The 18,617-nt window shown below is 41.8% G+C and overlaps 1 protein-coding gene and 1 long non-coding RNA gene across 2 annotated transcripts in view; one reads left to right on the top strand and one right to left on the bottom strand.

Annotated features, from left to right (window-relative positions):
* zgc:152830 (uncharacterized protein LOC767682 homolog) overlaps positions 1 to 4,134 on the top strand; it is a 70,046-nt gene extending 65,912 nt beyond the window's left edge. The window contains exons 14-17 of the mRNA XM_059966725.1: positions 314 to 406; positions 1,078 to 1,135; positions 1,791 to 1,972; positions 3,509 to 4,134. Coding sequence (XP_059822708.1) covers positions 314 to 406; positions 1,078 to 1,135; positions 1,791 to 1,972; positions 3,509 to 3,703 — 528 coding nt within the window. The 3' untranslated portion in view covers positions 3,704 to 4,134. The remainder of the gene's footprint in view (positions 1 to 313; positions 407 to 1,077; positions 1,136 to 1,790; positions 1,973 to 3,508) is intronic.
* LOC132392608 (uncharacterized) overlaps positions 1 to 10,551 on the bottom strand; it is a 36,802-nt gene extending 26,251 nt beyond the window's left edge. The window contains exon 1 of the long non-coding RNA XR_009511595.1: positions 10,403 to 10,551. This is a non-coding gene — a long non-coding RNA (uncharacterized LOC132392608). The remainder of the gene's footprint in view (positions 1 to 10,402) is intronic.
* Between the last annotated feature and the right edge of the window lie 8,066 nt (positions 10,552 to 18,617).

Genomic DNA, 18,617 nt, shown 5'->3' with positions numbered 1-18,617 from the left:
TGGAGCTCATTTATGATGGGAGCACCTTCTGTTAAAGTTCGTACATTAATTGAAACACAGGGTCCTGAGGGTTTTTGACAAGATGGCTGCGTTGGAGATGTTTACTCTTATGCATGAATCTAGATGTGAGGGGATTGTTACTGCATCTGATGGTTTCTCTTTTGAATTGAAGCCATTGATCTTACTCCCCTTGATAAATTCTTATTTCACTTAGGATATCTGAAAGGCTGAATAGCATTTTGCCTGTATGAGTATGGTTTGAGCATTACCTGTTATGTTTCAAAAATTAATTATCGCAGTTTCCATTTTGCAGGCTCTTGACAACTATGATCGTAACCACTGTGAATTGTTCACGATCGCCACGTTGACTGGCCATGCTATTCGAGCTGTTGGTCCCAACTATTCTGTAAGTTCAAACTATTTTGTATGACATGAAAAGATCTTGCGGACACTTGCAGTGTACCACATTATGTCAGCTAGTTTTAAGTCCAGTTCCATTGTAGAATATTGAATGAATGACAACAATTTCTAGTTAGGGTTTTTTGGTTTGTTTGCAGAAAATGCAACCTTATTTCATTGTTTAGGTGCAGTTAGCCTGATAAATGTGTTACTGTTGAGTGTTAAACATACTTAAAGCAGGCACATCTGTACTGATGCTGTGCCATTAGATTGGTTTAGTTTTTTTTTTATTAAGACTTAGAGCTATAGTCCTGTCTGGCCAACAGAATTATAAACAAATTATTGTACTCTCATTGGAAGAGCCGAAATATCAGTATCCTGGCTATATTTTATCACTAACTACTGCACAGTAATTGAAATTCATTTCAACTCTATTTTTGTGGGATTTTTCTGTACAAATTGACAGCAGTGATTCATCTGAGAGCTGGTTTATGACGACATAAAGCAATATAAACAAAGCCTTAGATTTTTGTAAATTGCATTAAACCTGAACAGTTGCTATCTTTCTTTAAAGTGACTGCAAAATTGGGCTTACTGCAATGCAGTTGTTGAAGTTTGGAAACTGTATGTTGCCCACTCGATCTTGCATGCATTAAACCACAAATACTTTTGCTGCAGATAATCTTGGATAATGGCCCTGCACGTTGGGCCAGAACTGCTCAGGAGATTCAAGAGGGTAAGAAGAATTTCTGCCTCTACTTATCATGCTGGCATTTTCAAATTTATATCACCTAATGTTACAGGCACTCAACATGGTAGAAATCTATTTCACTAATAGCTTCATACCAGTTCAAAGGATAGATTGATTACTTGTGCAGATTTTGCATTAACTTTAACAAATATTTGTTTGGAATATGTAGTTAATTGCCATGGAAACTTTTGTCTTCTGGAGAAGGGTAGGAATAACCATTGTTGAAGTTGACAGTGGCACAGCAAGAGGTACTGCCTCAGCTCCAGGAACTTGCGCTCAACCCTGACCGCTGTGCAACTTCTGTACATTTCTTCCTGTGACCCCATAGGTTTCCTCTAGCTGCCGTAGTTTTCTCTCACATCCCAAGTGATGTACAGCTCAGCAGGTTAATTGGTCACCCCAAATTGTCCTAGTGTGTAGATGAGTGATGAAATATGGGGGAGTTGATGGCAAAGTAGGGAGAATGAAATGGGATTTGTTTAGGATAAGTGTTATTGATTACTTGATGGTAAGCAGGGACTGATTGAGTTGAATGGCCTGTTTCCATGCCTTATGACTGAATTTTATTAACGTTATATTGCATAATGTTGCAATGTTATTACTACACAAGCTGAACATTTTACTGTTGTCTTCCTGCCAGCTGGTGATGAAGTGGGGGATCCTTTTGAAATCTCCACCATCCGACGTGATGATTATGATTTCCATAAAGGAAAGTCAGAATATGAAGATATTTTGCAGTGTAACAACCTGCCATCCAGTGCCACAGCCCGTGGACATCAGTCTCCTGCAGCTTTCCTGATCATGGCTTCTGGTCTAGATAAGGTGATGTTGGACTTCTGAGTATGTGCTTTAGAAGTGTAGCCATTTACTGTGAATCCTACAATCTTTAAATTGGTTGTGTATAACCATACATTCTTGTAATTTAATTATCAGTAACTCCTGTCGCTGCATGGGTAGATGTTAGTGTCAAGTTGTCAGACCAGAGGACAGGTGTCTCGTGATATTCACCCAAGTGTCAGTATTACTGATTTCACCTGGTTGGACAGGGCACAATTTCCACACTTGCAGATGATATGGGATTCAGAGTTGCATTAACCATGAGGGGGATTGTATAAACCTTGAAGGAAATGTTGTAAAAGCTGGTAGAATGGCAGAAAGCCAGCAAATGAAATGCAGTGTAATGACTTTTGGTTGGAAGAATGTGAAAATCAATTTGAAGTTCAGACACAGACCTGGGGTGACTCTGGAAGTGTGGGTGAGAGCGTATGGCCCACTTAAAAATATCATCTGCTTGAGGAAGTGTTTTCTTACTTTTAGTTTTGATAACAATATGTGTAGAATTCTGGGTTTGATGAATAAAGTAGGAGTGCAAGGACAAGGTGGTTATGTAAAGCACTTTGGCCAGAAGTGAAACATTATTCGATTATAGTTGTTGCAAGTTTGGAATTATGAAAAATCAGGAGAGGATGCAGGAAGAAATTTACCAGAATGATTCCAGAGAAGAGGAGCTTTCATTCTGGGGGAGAGGGATATTCAAAATCAGTAAGGATATAGACCAGCTATATAGAAACTGTTTCCACGGGCAAAGTGACCAAGGGCTAGGAGACTGAAAATCAATTGACAAAAGAAAATGACAATTCTCCTCATGCCGTGTGTTATTGGTCTCAGGATTACACTGTCAGGAAGTGGAGGCAGATTCAATCAGCATTCTAAAGAAAGTTCAATAAACGTTTGAGCAAGAACAATTTGGGGCTCTGGAATGGAAAGGAGGTGGGTGTTTGGGACTAAGTTGGTGCACTGTTGTGTAGAACTTGTGGAGAAAATGGCCACCTTGTTGTAATCATTGTGTTTCTGTATAAGCCATGTAAAATTTCCGACCAGAATAAATTAAATATGGTGCTTTCATTATACCATCGTTACTAGTATCAGGGAGGTGGTGCAGGAGCCTCTCACTCTCACTCAATGATTAGAAACAGCTTCTCATCTGAACAGACCATGAGCACTTCACATTATTCCTCTTACACATTAATTATTTTGTAACCTATTAGTAATATTGTCTTTGTACTGTGCTGATGCCACAAAACAAATTTAACATCATACGAGGCCATGATAATAAACCTGATTCTGAACCCCATGAAGTTCTCAAGGCGCTGACAGCTTGTTAGTCCCAGTCCATGAACCAGAGATGACCACAACTTTGAACTGATACAAAGGTTAATTGTTTGGTTATGCTGGTGTTGTTTTTTGGATATGCAGGATTTTTAAAATTTTATTATTATTCTAAGGTTGATGGAGATTCTTAACAATTATCAGGTCTACTGTAACACCATTTATACTAAATTAGTTCTTTTCTTACAGCATGGAATCGATTCTGAAAAGCCCCTTCGCTACTCCCACATTGACATCGCTGGATCTTCTGGTCCATTTCCTGGGGTACCAACTGGATCACCAGTGGTTGCCCTGGCAGCGAAATACATCCTACCTCGTGTTTTCCCTGATCGGTATTCGGGGAGCTCCGCAGGAAGTATAATCACAGGAGCTCCAGGGAAATAGTCAACCCACATTATTGATTCAAAAAGAAACGATGTTAATTACATTTCTGTGGGTTGGTAGTTATTCAACTTTTTAGAATAGTCTACAGCTATAAGTAATCCAAACTTTTCTCAGGTCGGGTAATCAATGAATGTACTTTGTATCTGTATGGAATTTTTAATGGCTTTGTCATGTGCAATCAACTATTCCAAATTTTTTTGCTGAGGATAATCCATCAGTTGCAGAGCTAATCAGTCACAGCAGCAAATTGTAAGAGGTTTTTGGGTGTTTGGCAGGAACTTTTTTGAAGGCTATTTTTAAGTATAAATTCAATAACTATGCACGTTTAACATCCAAGTTGACCTTTACACATTTCCAATTGTATTCATTTGCCTTTGTAACTATAATTTTGACAAATTTTGAGCCAATTGAGATTACATTTTTAAAGCTGATGTTCTGGTGTTAGCTGAGCATTACTGCACTAACATAGGATTGAAAGGTGAGTTTAGGATTGTGTATTGATAGTCTACCATTCATTGAACATAAAACACTACAGGCTCATTGTGCCAACCTTCTAACCCTATCCTCAATCAATTTAGCCCTTCCCTCCTTCATTGCCCACAACCTTCCATTTTTCTTTTATCCACACGCCTGTCTAAAATTCTCTTAAATGTCTAACACATCAGCCTTAATCACCAACCCCAGTTGTACACTTAACACTTTTTTTAAATGTACTTTCCAGATGCTTAACGCTTTTTAAAAAAAAACTACTTCTTGCATCACCCCTAATCCTTCCTCCAATCATGCTAAAAGTATGTCCTCTGTTATTAGCCAAGAGCATTGGCTGTCCGGATAAGATGGTACCTCTTATAAACAATGCACCTCGATCAAGTCACCTCACATCCTCCTTTTGCAGCAAAGAGAAAAGCCCTTGCTTGCTCAACCTTTCCTCGTAAGCCCTGAGGTGATTGTGAATAGGCTTTTTCACAGTGCCTCCACACTAGAATAGTACATCTTTCCATCAATACAATGGCTGTCAGAAAAATCTGTGCAGCAGTGGCAGCAAAATACTGTTTGGGATCTGAAGCGTTAGGTTACGTTACTAATCTTAACTGCTCAAGGTAGAGGCCCATCTTAAATTGGGGGGCTGCTTTGTCAAGCACCTCCCCTCCTTTTACCAAAAACGGGACTTCTCAAAGACCAAACATTTTAATTCTGATTCCCATTCCGACATGTCAGTCTGTAGCCTCTTCTATAGCCACAATGAAGCCACTGTCAAAAGTTCAAAGTACATTTGTTATCAAAGTACGTATACATTATACAACCTTGAGTTGCATCTCCTTTCTACAAGGCAGCCGCAAAACAAATCTCTAAAGAACCCATTAAAAAAAACGACCATCAAGCACCCACTGCGCAGGGAGATTAAAAAAAACTGCGAACAATATAAGTAAGCAAATAGCTTTCGAAAGTCACAAAGCCGGACCTCACCACAGCCTTAGCTCATCGCAGAGCTGACTGAGTAACCGTTGTAAGACCACAGACACGAAGCCAGGCATCACCACAGCCGGAGCAGGCCACAGCCTTAGCTCATCGCTGAGTAACCGTTGTAAGACCACAGACACGAAGCCAGGCATCATTGCAGCTGGAGCAGGCCACAGCTTCAGTTCAGTGTGGGGCTGAATAAATGTCGCAGAGCAGAGAGCAGAACTGGCGCTTGCCTCACCTCCGGTCCCGACACCCTGACCTTTTCAATCCGGCCCAGTGCTTAAGTTGTCCAACATTGAGTCAGTACTTGCCCCGGGGCCTGAACCTCACTGCTATGATTCAGCCTGTACCTGACCTGGAACTTGATCAGACATTGGGAATTCTCGTGCTCTCGGCGATGCCACAGCTCTGCCTTGACTGCTTTGACCCCACCTCTGCCTTTGCTTATCTTGACCATGTACCTGTACCTTTGGCACCACTCGCCTCTGCTTTCCTCAACCGTTTCTCACCTGTGCCACTGCCACTGCTCTTCACTCCATTGTTAGCATTGATTGTTATTAATGAAGTGTTCTAATAAGGCATTTAGTAGTTTTTTGTTTTTGCTGCCGAAAGGTAGTCGCTGGGCATCACCAACAGGGTTGGAGGAGCAACAGTTTAAATTTCAATTGGGTAGCCTCCAACCTGATAGCATCAATATTGATTTCTCCTTCAGGTTTTAAAAAAGAATCCCTCCCCTCCCATCTTCTATTCCTCACCTTCTATCAATCCTCCTTCCCCTCACCCCCACCTTTTTACCTTGTCATCTTCCCCCTTCCTTTCCGGGCCTGAAGAAGGGTGGTTTATTTCCTACACGCTGCATGACCCGCTGAGTTCCTCCAGCGTTTTGTGCATGTTGTGTTCAGTAGATGTGAAGTTGTTTTATTAACTACAGTTTTAAAAGAGCAACTTCAGTCAAAATAGAGACATGGATCTCAACACATCGGGCAACCAGGATTAAAACAATGCTTTCACTATTGTGTTAAACCAGGAGAAAATCTGGAAGTATGAAGATCAATGCTTGAAGATGGTTCAGTGAACAGTGATCTTACTGTAATCAAACACTGAAACAGCAAGAAGATGGTTTTTGAAAGCTCCTTAGTGAAGGAGTTTAACTGAGTGAAGCATTTTCTCCTCTTAGATGACGTTGCAATTTCACAACCTCGCTCCTCTTCTCATTGTGATTTATTTGGATTTTGAGTGGGGTGGTAAAGAATGTGCTAAGTTTCCTGTGCCAATTTAATCATTTGTGATGTTAGCTCTCCATCTCTAACCCAGAATAAGATTGTATGTGTGATACGATAACTGAAACTATCTAATTAAAACTTCTGATTGACTAATAATTGCTTAGGGAAGATTTTGTTTTTCTGGAGAATTCCAAAGATTCACTACTCCATGAAGAAATTCAAGTTGTCACTTTTATTGTCATTTTGACCATAACTGCACAGTAAAAAATGAGACAACGTTTTTCAGGACCATGGTGTTACATGACACAGTACAAAAACTAGACTGAACTACGTTAAAAAAAAACAACAACAACAACAACACAGAGAAAGCTACACTGGACTGCAGACCTACACAGGTCTGCATAAATTGCGCAAAAATGGTGCAGGCATTACAATAAATAATAAACAGGACAATAGGGCAAGGTGTCAGTCCAGGCTTCGGGTATTGAGGAGTCTGATAGCTTGGTGGAAGAAACTGTTATAGTCTGGTCGTGAGAGCCCAAATGCTTCGGTGCCTTTTCCCAGACGGCAGGAGGGAGAAGAGATTGTATGAGGGGTGCGTGGGTCCTTCATGATTAACTCCTTTGTCTGACACGGATCTCTACTTCTAGTCACCTTAAAAACCAAGCCCATTGGTATCCTTTTAACCCCAAACAAATTGAGTATTATTGAGATCACCTTTCATTCTGATAAAATTCAGTAGTTAATTTATCTGGTTGAGACAGTACAGGAATCCCAGGAATCAACGATTGCAATACTTCATCAATTTCCTTTATATTATTATTAGGGAAACTAACTTTGTGTACAGTATCCCAGACAGTTTTAATTTCTCTATTCTTCATGGCCTGCAGGCAGTTTGTTTCCCTAATTGCTTACTATACCTACTTGTTAACTTTATAAATCTTCCAAAGGAATCCAGGTCCATCCATATGTCTTCCAATCTGTCTGTGTTTATTAAAATATATATATTTTTATTTTTAACTACTGAGCTGGTTGATTACACATTTTTTCCCCACTTGGTGTTCCCAGCTATCCTCTAGTCCAGTCACTGAAGCCTCATCACCTAACCTTATGCTGTCAGGTAGGTTGAAATAGAAGAATAATGCCAGTAAACTGTGATGTCACCTGCTAACTATAGCCCAGTTGCACAAGCAAAAAGTTGTGAGCTGTCCCAGAGACAAATTATACAACAAATAACTAACATATTGGTGTTTGCAGAAGTGGATCTCCCTAAGCCAATGACCAAACAGCTGCAGAGCCCTGTTTGAGAGGTGGGGTGCATCTACCAGAGATTGACTTATTGAGGTACTGTGAGCTCCTTCAGCCCTTTGAGCCATGCCACCCAGCAAACCCCAAATTAACCCTAACCTAACTTACAATGATCAATTAACCTACTAACCGGTAACACACACAAAATGCTGGAGGAACTCAGCAGGCCAGGCAGCATAAAACAGTCGACGTTTTGGGCTGAGACCCTTCCATCAGGGCGGGGGAGAAAGGTGAAAAGGTGAATAAGAAGGTGGGAGGAGGGGAGGGAGAGGTACAAGGTGGTGAGGGAAACGGGGAGGAGGTGAAGTAAGGAGCTTGGAAGTTGATTTGTGGAAAAGGTAGAGAGCTGGAGAAGGGGAATCTGATAGGAGAGGGTAGAAGACCATAGAAGAAAGGGGAGAAGCACCAGAGGGTGATGGGCAGGTAAGGAGATGAGATGGGGAATGGTGAAGGGGAGGGAAAAGTACAGGAAATCACCCATGTTCATGCCATCAGGTGTTTACTCCTCCAACTTCGGGTGGCCTCATCGTGGCAGAAAAGGGAGCCATGGACTGACGGGTTGGAATGGGAAGCGTAAATGAAATGGGTGGCCACTGGGAGATCCCGCTTTTTCTGGTGGATGCTCATCAAAGCGGTCTCCCAGTCAATGTCAGGTCTCACTCAGGCCACCTCAGAGACAGTAAATAACCTCCACAGACTCTCAGGCTCAGTGTTGCCTCACCTGCAAGGACTGTTCAGAGTCCTGAATGGTAGGGAGGAGATGTGGGGGCAAGTGTGGCACCTGTTCCGCTTGGGAGGATAAGTACTGGGAGGAAGATCAGTGCAGTGGGACGAATGGACAGGAGAGTCACGTAGGGAGAGATCCTAGAGGAAAGCAGAAATTGGCGGGGGGTTGTGGAGGGTAGAGATGTGCTTGGTGGTGGGATCCCGTTAGAAATGGCAGAAGTTACAGAGAATTATGTGCTGGACGCAGAGGCTAATGTGATGGTAGATGGGAAAGGACGAAACCTATCTGGGGTGGGGTGGCGGGAGGGTAACTAATGGGTATGCCTTTGAACAGTGGTAGGCAGCCAGAGCATCTGGAGAAAACCTGTGCATTCCACAGGGAGGGCACACAGATGATGTCAGAATTGAATGCCGATGCCTCGAGTTGCAGTATATTTGTGCTACCTGCTGCACTATTGTGGTGCCCAATGGATGAAAGGACTTGGAAAAGTGTCTACCTTGAAGTTCTTAGGATTGATTCCAGAGTTTGTCATATGGATTAAGCATGAATTTGTGAGCCTCTGGCTCATATTCCACCTTATGCCTTTCACCATGCCCAAACACCACCCCAGCTCCCTGACACAGTATTGTACCCCTCCCCCACAATCTTGATCGACATTAAATTGCTTGAATGTAATGTATTGTTGGGGTTTGTGTTGATAACCTCTTGACTATAATCCAACAAGGGGTGATAACTTTTCCATTTTATACACACTATTAAAATTGTTTTGGAAATGTTTCCAGGGTATTCATGTTATTACTGTAGTTTCCCGTTTTTGACACATGATGGAATTTAATTTAATGTTTTTGCTTTAGTGCTTACTCTATTATATAATAATTTATTGAGATTGTTGGCATCTCCTGCAACATCCTACTGCTGTTCTGTAGAGCTAGTGAATAACTGATCTGTAGCCATGCCTTTGATATACTATTTAATCAAGCATATATAGGAGCGCAGAAAAATCTGACCATAACTGGCTGTTGAAGGGTTCTCTGGTATTGAATTAAATGTTTTGCATCATTCATTGTGGCCTTAGCACAAACTTGGTTATTTTCTGTAACTCCTAGTGCACCTATATGGCAAAAATCACTTGCCATATGGCTGTCAAAGCTGGTTTAACCCAAAGATTATATGCAAAACATTAATCAAAGTATTTTCCATTATTATAGATGACAGTGTGGTGTAGTGTAAACTATTCATTTAGATGGTAGACTTGAGACTGCAAATTGCTGGAGGAACTCAGCAGATCATGCAGCATCTTCAGCAGATGAGGGATGATCAGACCCTGCATCAGGACCAAGTGTGGAGGGAAACTAGCCAGAGATGGGAGGAGGAGGAGTGAGGCAGGAGCTAGCAGAGATAGATGGAACCACTTAAGGGGGTGAAGGGCAGATGGATCCAGGAGTGGAGGGGGTGAAGCTGGGTGATGGAGGGTTTGAGGGTGAGTCATAGAAAACTACAGCCCAGAAACTGGCCCTTTGGTAAAATGTGCCAAGTGCTTTCTTAATGACTCTACCTGTGACGCCAGATTCAAGGAATTATGGATCTGTATTCCCAGATCCCTCTGTTATATCACTCCTCAGTGCCTCAACATTCACCGTGTAAGGCCTACCCTGGCTGGTCCTCTGCACTTCACGCTTGTTTGCATTAACTTCCATCTGCCATTTTTCAGCCCGTTTTTCCAGATGACCTAGTCCCCGCTGCAAGCTTTGATAGCTGCCTTCACCGTCCACTACATCCCCAATCTTGGTGCCATCTGCAAATTTGCCGATCCAGTTTACGGCATTATTCAGATCTTTGATATAGATGACAAACAACAATGGACCCAGCACCAATCCCTGTGGCATTCTACTAGCCAGAGGCCTCCAATCAGAGAGGCAACCATCTACAACCACACTCTGACATTTGCAAAGCCAATGTTGAATCCAATTTACTTACCTCATCTTGAATGCCAAGCAATTGAACCTTCTTGGCCAACCTCCTGCGTGGGACCTTGTTGAATGCCTTGCCAAAGTCCATGTACACAACATCCACAGCATTGCCTTCATCAGTTTTCCTGGTAACAAACTTGAACAGCAGAATTTAGCTCTCCTCCAATCCTCGGGTACCTCTCCTGTCACTAAGTTTGATTTAAATGTCTGCCAGGGCCGCTGTAATTTCTGCACTTGCCTATCATGGGGTCTGAGGGAACATCTTGTCAGACCCTTTGGATTTGTCCACCCTGATTTGCCTCGACAGCAAGCACCACCACCTCTAATCAGTATATCGTGGCTGCTTTGTCTCACTTCTATAGACTCTGTGTCCATCTTCTGAGTATATAGATGAAAAAATTTAAGATCTTCCCCCATTTCTTTTGGCTCCAAAAAGATATCTCCATAGATTACTGTTCTGATCTTCCAGAGGATCCATCCTGTCCCTTGCTATTCTTTCAGTCTTAATACAGCTGTAGAAGGCCTTCGGGTTCTACTTTACCTTGTCTGTTAGAGCAACCTCATGCCGCCTTTAGTGCTCTCCTGCATTCTTTTTTATAATCCTCAAGTACCTCATTTGTTCCTACCTGCCCATCACCCTCTCCTTTAAATCAGTGCCTCAATCTCTTCAAAAAAAAAATACAAGGTTCAATCGACCTGTTATCCTTGCCTTTTATAGGCACATACAAGTTTGGTACTCTAAATGTCTCAATTTTGAAGGTCTCTCACACCTTTGCCAGAAAATAGCCTGTCCCAATCCACATTTGCCAGATCCTTGTTGATACCATCAAAACAGGCCTTTCTCCAATTTAGAATCTCAACCTGAGGACCAGTTCTATCCTTCATAATTACAGTGAAACTAATGGCTTTATGAAATCTACATGCAAAGTGTTCCCCCTACACAAACTTCGGTCAGCTGCACTGTCTCATTCCTTAATAGATAAGTATTCCACTCTCTCCCTAATTGGGATTACTATTTACTGATTAAGGGAACATTCCTGCACACATTTGACAAATTCCATCCCATCTAGTCTTTTATGGTCAGTATGTGGGAAGTTAAAACACCTGCTATCACAACTTTGTTTCTTGCAACAGTCTGCAATCTCTCTTTTTTTAAAAAAAGTTCCTTTAAATCTGGCAGACTGTTTGGTGGTCTGTATTATAGCCCCATTAATGTTGTCATACCTTTCTTATTCCTCAGTGCACCCATAAAGCCTCACTAGATGAATTCTCCAGTATGTTCTGACTGAGCTCTGCCTTGATATTCTGCCTGAGTAGTAATGCCACCCTGCCCCCTTTATCCCTCCCTCTCTGTTGTGCCTAAAACAACATAGCTCCAGAATATTGAGCTACCTTACCCACCTGTAGATGAGTCTCATTAATGTCTACAATATCATAATTCCATGTGTTGATCTGCCTTTTCTGCAAGCTTTCTTGCATTGAAATATACACAGTTCAGAATATTAGTATCATCATGTTCAACCTTTTGCTACTTGGCTTTGTCTGAGGTCTTAACATCATGTCTCCAATCTCTCTACTGTCTGTTCTGTCATTCTGGTTCCCACCCATGCAATACTAGAAAACCTTCCTGTTAGGGTATTTAGTCCTTCTCCAGTTTAGGTGCAAGCTTTCTCTTTACTGGTCCCAGCTTCCCTGGATGAGAGCCCAATAATCCAAAATCTAAAGCCTCCCTCCTTCACCAAGTCCTTCCCCATGTATGAACTTTATATTTCTAGCTTCACTAATGTTGCGTGAACAAAGTCACCAGAGAGATGCAATTGGTAGATATGAAAGGTTTTTATTTGATACACAAGTAAGCTGGCTGCCTTTTGCAGTCATAAGAGAAAAGAAAGAGAAACTCCCTTTCAGAGCAAAAGGCTGCTCAACCCAACACTACACAACATTTTATGTGCTAAAGATCAAAGGACATTTCCATATTTACAATTCATCCACAATGCTTCCATTGAACTACACACAAACTTCACACTTCACACCCACACCACAGACACCGAAGTAACAAGTCAGCATTGTCTGGTCTTCCAATTAAATTGGTTCACACTTCTTAAGAACCCATCATTCAGAGCTACATTTTAGATTTAATCTACAATTCGTATTCAAATCTGAAGACTGGTAGCTGAAGTTATTTGCTATATGTGCTAACCCCCCAAAAATGCTCCAACAACTAGCATGTGGCATGGGTAGCATCTCTGAGATCACAACCATGGAGGTACTGTCCTTTAACTTAGCACCCAACTTCTTGAACTCATCTGAGGTTTGCAAAACCTCATCATTCTTCCTACCTATGTCATTGGCACCAATATGTAACATCACCTCTGGCTGCTCACCCTCTCATTTAAGAACACAGAGGACTCCAAGCTGACCTGGTCTGTGGCATTGTTCTCTTTTCTGTTTCCCTAGCTAACGAATCCATTATCACCACAGCTTGCCTTTCTCTGTACTCTGCACTGACTGTCACTCAGTTTCCTGTGCCCTGCCCCTTGGGTGTGACTACCTCTCTATATGCCTTATCTATCACTCCCTCAGCCTCCCAAATGATCTGGAGTTCATCCAGTTCCAGTTCCAACTTCTTAAAGCAGAGTTTTAGAAGCTGTAGCCGGATGCACTTCTTGGAGGCGAGGTCATCGGGGACATTGGAGGTCTTCCTGCCTTCCCCCATCCTGTAAGAGGAGCATTAACTATTCTGCCTGGCATCCCTGCTGCTCTAATTGTAGGGATCTATAGAACTATATAAAGAAGGAAACAATAAATAAACTGAAAAAAACCCTGCAGCTTTTAGCCTTCTTTCACCAAAGCCTCAAAGAAGCCTTAAAATCCCTGCTCTATCACTGTCCAGTCCAACAATAGCTGCTCTGCCTTACCCTGCCTCATTTTAAATTTGCAGCTGCTAATGAATCCCAATCTCTGATTCACCGTTGTTCAAAGGCCAAAGCACCCAAGTACTGCTTTTTAATGCTCACTCACCTCTTCTCTCTCTCTCTCCTGATCTCTGATTCACTGCTGTTTGAAACAAAGGGAGGAGAGGATCAGAGGTAGACGCAGACTGGAAATTTGCGGAAGAAGGCTGTGAATGTATAGCTGGTTGGAGGAGGATTTAAGACCCAGGAGATTAAGAGTGGGAGGAGGGGTGGTGTTTGGGAAAGGGCAGTGACAGAACCTGTGTCGATCAGGAGAAGGGAGAAAGGAACACATGATGTTCAGGTTGCCTGCAATTGGAAAATTCAATGCTCACATCACCAGTTTATTTATTGCGAGATACAATGCAGGACAGGCTCTTGTGACCCAGCAGCCTACCTGTTTTCTCCCCCTCTTAAGTCACTGCAAATTATTCTGTGATTAGGTTAGTGAGAGATGGGCCAGTACAAACTGGTCAAGGCTGTGATCAATGTAAGGGAAATGGGTTAGTGCTCTTAATTAAGGATGAAATCAGGGCAATAGTGAGAAATAGTAAAAGATCTAAGGAGTAGAATGTTGAGTTCATCTGGGCAGAGATTAGGAATAATAAAAGGAAAGAAATACCTGCTAAGGGTTGTCCATAGGCTACTGAATAATAACATTAGTGGCATGGACAGTAAGCCAAGCAATATCAGATGCATGTAAGAACAGTTACCTTGCACAGATTCGACGAATCAAGTTCATCGAGGCATTCTTGAGGAGCACTTCATAAGATGCATCTCTGATAGCTTTCTTGATCAGCGTGCTGGTGAGCCTACAAAGGACAAAGCTGTCTCAGATCTGGTCCTGTGCAATGAGACAGGCAAACTTAGTGTAATTGAATGTCTCATACATAGGGAGGGTGCATTAGTTTGCTCTAAAACCAGTGTATTATACTTAAACAAGGAAGACTGCAAGAGGAACTGGCTAGCACAGACTGGGAACATTGCCTGTATAGTGGACAGCTGAGGAACAGTGGAAGGCTTTCAAGGATATGTTTCATGATCTTCAATGGAAGTATATTCCATTTAAGGAGAGGAAGTGTGGGAGGTCCAGAATTTGGATAACTAAGGCAATAAAAGGCATCAAGAACTAAAAGCTCATCCGAGCAACGTTGCCGGGAGTTGTGGGGAACAGGAAGATTGAGAAAACTTTAAAAAGCAGCAAAGAGCTGGCAATCAGTAAGAGATGGAAGATAGATTATGAAAGTAAAGTAATACTAGATATATAAATGGTATTATATAATTATACAAATTGATAAAGGGTGGATAAGTGAACTTGGATTATGAGAAGGGAGAATTAATATTGGGTAATGTGGAAATGGCTGAGCTCTTGAGCAACTATTTTATGTTGGTCTTCAGTGTGGAGGACATGTCTAACGTGACAATTAGCAATATTATGGGTGCCATGGATGACGAGGGTCTTAATACTATCAATTGTTACTAACAAGATAGTGATGAGAAAGCTAGTGGGTCTAAAGATAGACAAGATTCCTGGTCCTTATGAGATGCATCCCATGGTACTGAAATGCGGGAGGTTATGGTAGACACGTTTGTGATAATTTACCAAAACTCTCTGGACTCCGGACAGATCCCAGTGGACTGGAAGACAAAAAACATCACACCACTCTTTGAAATAAGATGTAGGTAAAAGGCAGGTATTTATAGGCCAGTTAACTTAATGTCTGTAGTCAGGAAGATGCCTGAAGCAATCATTAAAAACTAGTGAGATATCTGGATAGTATGGTTCCATTGGGTAGATGCAGCATAGGTTCATAAAGATCAGGTTCTGTTTGACAAACTTTCTAGAGTTCCTTAAAGGAATAATGAGTGTATTGGATAGAGGGGAACAGATGGATGTTGTAAACTTGGATTTCCAGAAAATGTTGATAAGGTGCCACATAAAAGACTTATCCATAAGGTAAGTGCATTGATTTGGGGGTACTGAATGGATAGAGGATTGGGTAATGGAAAGTAGGGAGTTGGGATATATAGGTGTTGCTCTGGTTGGCAGTCAGTAGTGAGCAAAGCACTGCAGGGATCGGTGTTGGGCTTATAACTGTTCATGATATACTGTACCTCAAATACTTGGGAGAGGGGACCAAGTGTAATATATAAAACTGATAAAACTAAAGTGAGTGGAAAAACAAATTGTGCAGAGGATGAGGGAAGTCTGCAGAGAGATTAAATGAGTGGATAAGGGTCTAGCATATGGAGGACAAGCTTGACAAATGTGAGTTCATCCACTTTGGAAGGAAAAAATAAAAGATCAAATTATTATTTAGATAGTAAAAAGAAATTGTAACATTCTGTTGTGCAGAGGAGTGTTTGTGCATAAATCTGAGAAGGCTGGTTTGCCGATGCAGTAGATTATCAAGAAGACAAGTGGAATGTCGGCCTTCATTGCTAGAGAGGCTGAATTTAAGAGCAGGGAAGTTATCCTGCAACTGCACAGCATACTGGTGAGACTCCAGCTGGAGTATTGTGTGCAGTTCTGGTCTCCTTTCTTGAGGAAAGATGTGCTGGCTTTGGAAGCTGTGAAGTGGAGATTCACCAGACTGAACCTGGAAGTGAGGGGGTTAGCCTGTGCAGATTAATTGATTCACCAGGGATTATACTTGCTGGAATTCAGAAAAATGAGAGAGAATCATTATAGGAAGTATAAAATTATAAAAATTGATACACAAGATTGAGGCAGTAAAGTTGTTTCCACTAGTAAGTGAGAATAGACGACAGAGTCTCAAATTTCTGGGGAATAGATTTAGCATGAAGACGAGGAGAAACTACTTTTCCCAGAGAGTAGTGAATCTGTGGATTTCTCTGCCCAGGGAAGCAGCAATGCCTACCTCATTGGATGCATTTGACAGAGTTAGACAGATATTTGCATTGCAGAGGGATTTAGTGTTATGGAGAAAAGGCAGGCAGGTAGGTAGAGCTGAATCCATGGCCAGTTTGACCATGAGCTCGTTGAATGGTGGAGCAGATTCAATGGCCAGATGTCCTGCTCCTAGTTCTTATGGTCTTACAGCCACAGGATCCCTCTGTCCATTCATACTGTTAAGGATCCTGCCATTAGCTGTGTACTTTCCCCTTACATTTAATCTCCTGCAATGCAACACTTCACACTTGCTTGGGTTAAATTCTGCCTGTCATTTCCTTGCCCATTACTATAACTGATCTAAGTTTTTCTGTATCCTGTGACAGTTGTCTACACTGACTAGAAGTTCACCCAACCTTTATGCTATCAGAAAACTTGCTAACTCACCCATTTACTTTTTTTCATCTAAGTCACCTATATCACAAGCACCTGAGGATGGTGGAGGTGCATGTGAATCTTTGCCTGGAGTGGAAGGGCTGCTTAGGCTGTTGGCTGGTGGTGAGGGAGGAGATACGGGACAAGTGTTGTATTTCCCACTTTTGCTGGAAAAATGCCAAGAGAGAGGCAGGTGAGAAGGGATGAGTGAAGTAGGGAGCCATAGAGAGAGTGGTCCCTTTGTAAAGCAGAAAGTGGGGGGGGGGAGCGTTGCTTGGGAGTGGGGGGAAAACGTGAAGTCCTGGCATTAAAGTAGATTGTGTTCTGGTCATTGACACAAACAATACATTTCACTGTATGTTTCAATATTTTGATGTACCTGTGCCAAAGCTAATCTTTAATCATTTTTATGCTAGGCTGATTGAATTACCACCGGCTGATTTAAGGCTGATTTATAGTTGTTGAATTTCTGAAAAAAATACCGGCCTGAAATTCTCATTCTCCTGCTAAATTTATCTGTGCTTTACTGAAAACGACAAATAATTGATTTTTAGGTACATTAAAAATTGCCATATCAGCTATTCTTGGAGCAAGAGTCCCTGAGGCCTGAGTTTTAATTTCGATAAAGCTATACTACATTGGTTACTTTTTGAATAAGTTCTTGTTCAGCCATGTACAACGATTTTAGTCCTCGTACTTGTTGGGTTATAACTATTGTATTGAAAGTGTGCTTCTGTCTGCCTTCTGGAAGCAGATTCTAAGGAGCATTAGAGGTCGGTTCTTTAGATTTTAATAATATCAAAAATTCTTGCTTTGCCAAAGAAAAATTATTAATTCTGACAACTACAGTATGTTGTAAATTATTCTACACTTTTTCACTACGTGCACAAAATCTAAAGCATTAGACATTGTTGCATTGATTCCCAATGGGGGCTGTACAACCCCCAAGAGGGTGACTGCATGTCCTAAGGGGGCATTAGGGGAAATAGAAGTCATCAGGGGCATTCAAGATTCTTGGGGGGGCATACAGTAAGCGGTACCTTAATTTGAGGCACGAGACCTGACCAACTGTTAATAGGGCAGGCACTTCCAAAATGGAGGATGAGCACTAGAACACAGGAAGAACCATAGCTCTGCAGGCGGTCATCACAACGGGTCTGAAACTCGACAATCTCATCCAACCTCACCAACCAAACTGACTTTATTGGGAATGAATAAATTAGCAACCAGGTGCCCACCAGTTCACCTTGACTAGCGGCACAGTATGAGTTCATGCATTTTAACAGTTTGTAAATCAAGAACACCCAACTTTCTCTACAGATCTACAGGTCACGCAATGATGCAGCGCTGGCTGAAACCTAGCGGTGAAATAGAGCTATCTGACAACCCCAAGGATCCCTCTTGAGGTGTTCGAGGCTACAGTATATGTGGTCAAGAAACATCTTTGGGGATTATGAGGCATGAGAGAGGAGCTTGCTTAGCTGGATTGGAGGGGGATACTGGCAGGGATGATGGCAGAACAGAGGTGGCTGAAGTTTCTGGGAACAGTTCACAAGGCGCAGGATAGATTTGCCCCACAGAAGACGTTCTCAAATGACAGGGCTGGGCAACTGTGGCCGCCAAGGGAAATTAAGAATTGCATAAAGCCAAGGAAAGAGCATATAATGTAGTGAGTGGGAAGTTGGATGATTGGAAAGTTTTTAAAATCCAACAAAAGACAACTAAAAAAGCTATGCTAAGGGAAAATGTGAAATATGAGGGTAAACTATTTGATTATATAAAGCAGGATACTAAAAGTTTTTTCAGTTATATAAAGAATAAAAGGGAGTGAGAGCTGATATTGGACCATTGGAAAATGATACTGGCGAGGTAGTAATGGGGGGGACAAAGAAATGACAGATGAACTTAATAAATACTTTGCTTCACTCTTTACTGTGGAAGACACTAGCTGTGTGCTGGAGGTCGGTGAGGGTCAGGGA

Source organism: Hypanus sabinus, chromosome 1 (genome assembly GCF_030144855.1).
Source record: "Hypanus sabinus isolate sHypSab1 chromosome 1, sHypSab1.hap1, whole genome shotgun sequence".
NCBI classification, from domain to species: domain Eukaryota; kingdom Metazoa; phylum Chordata; class Chondrichthyes; order Myliobatiformes; family Dasyatidae; genus Hypanus; species Hypanus sabinus.
The sequence above is the reverse complement of the archived record's forward strand: the minus strand, read 5'-3'. Positions and strand labels throughout refer to the sequence as shown.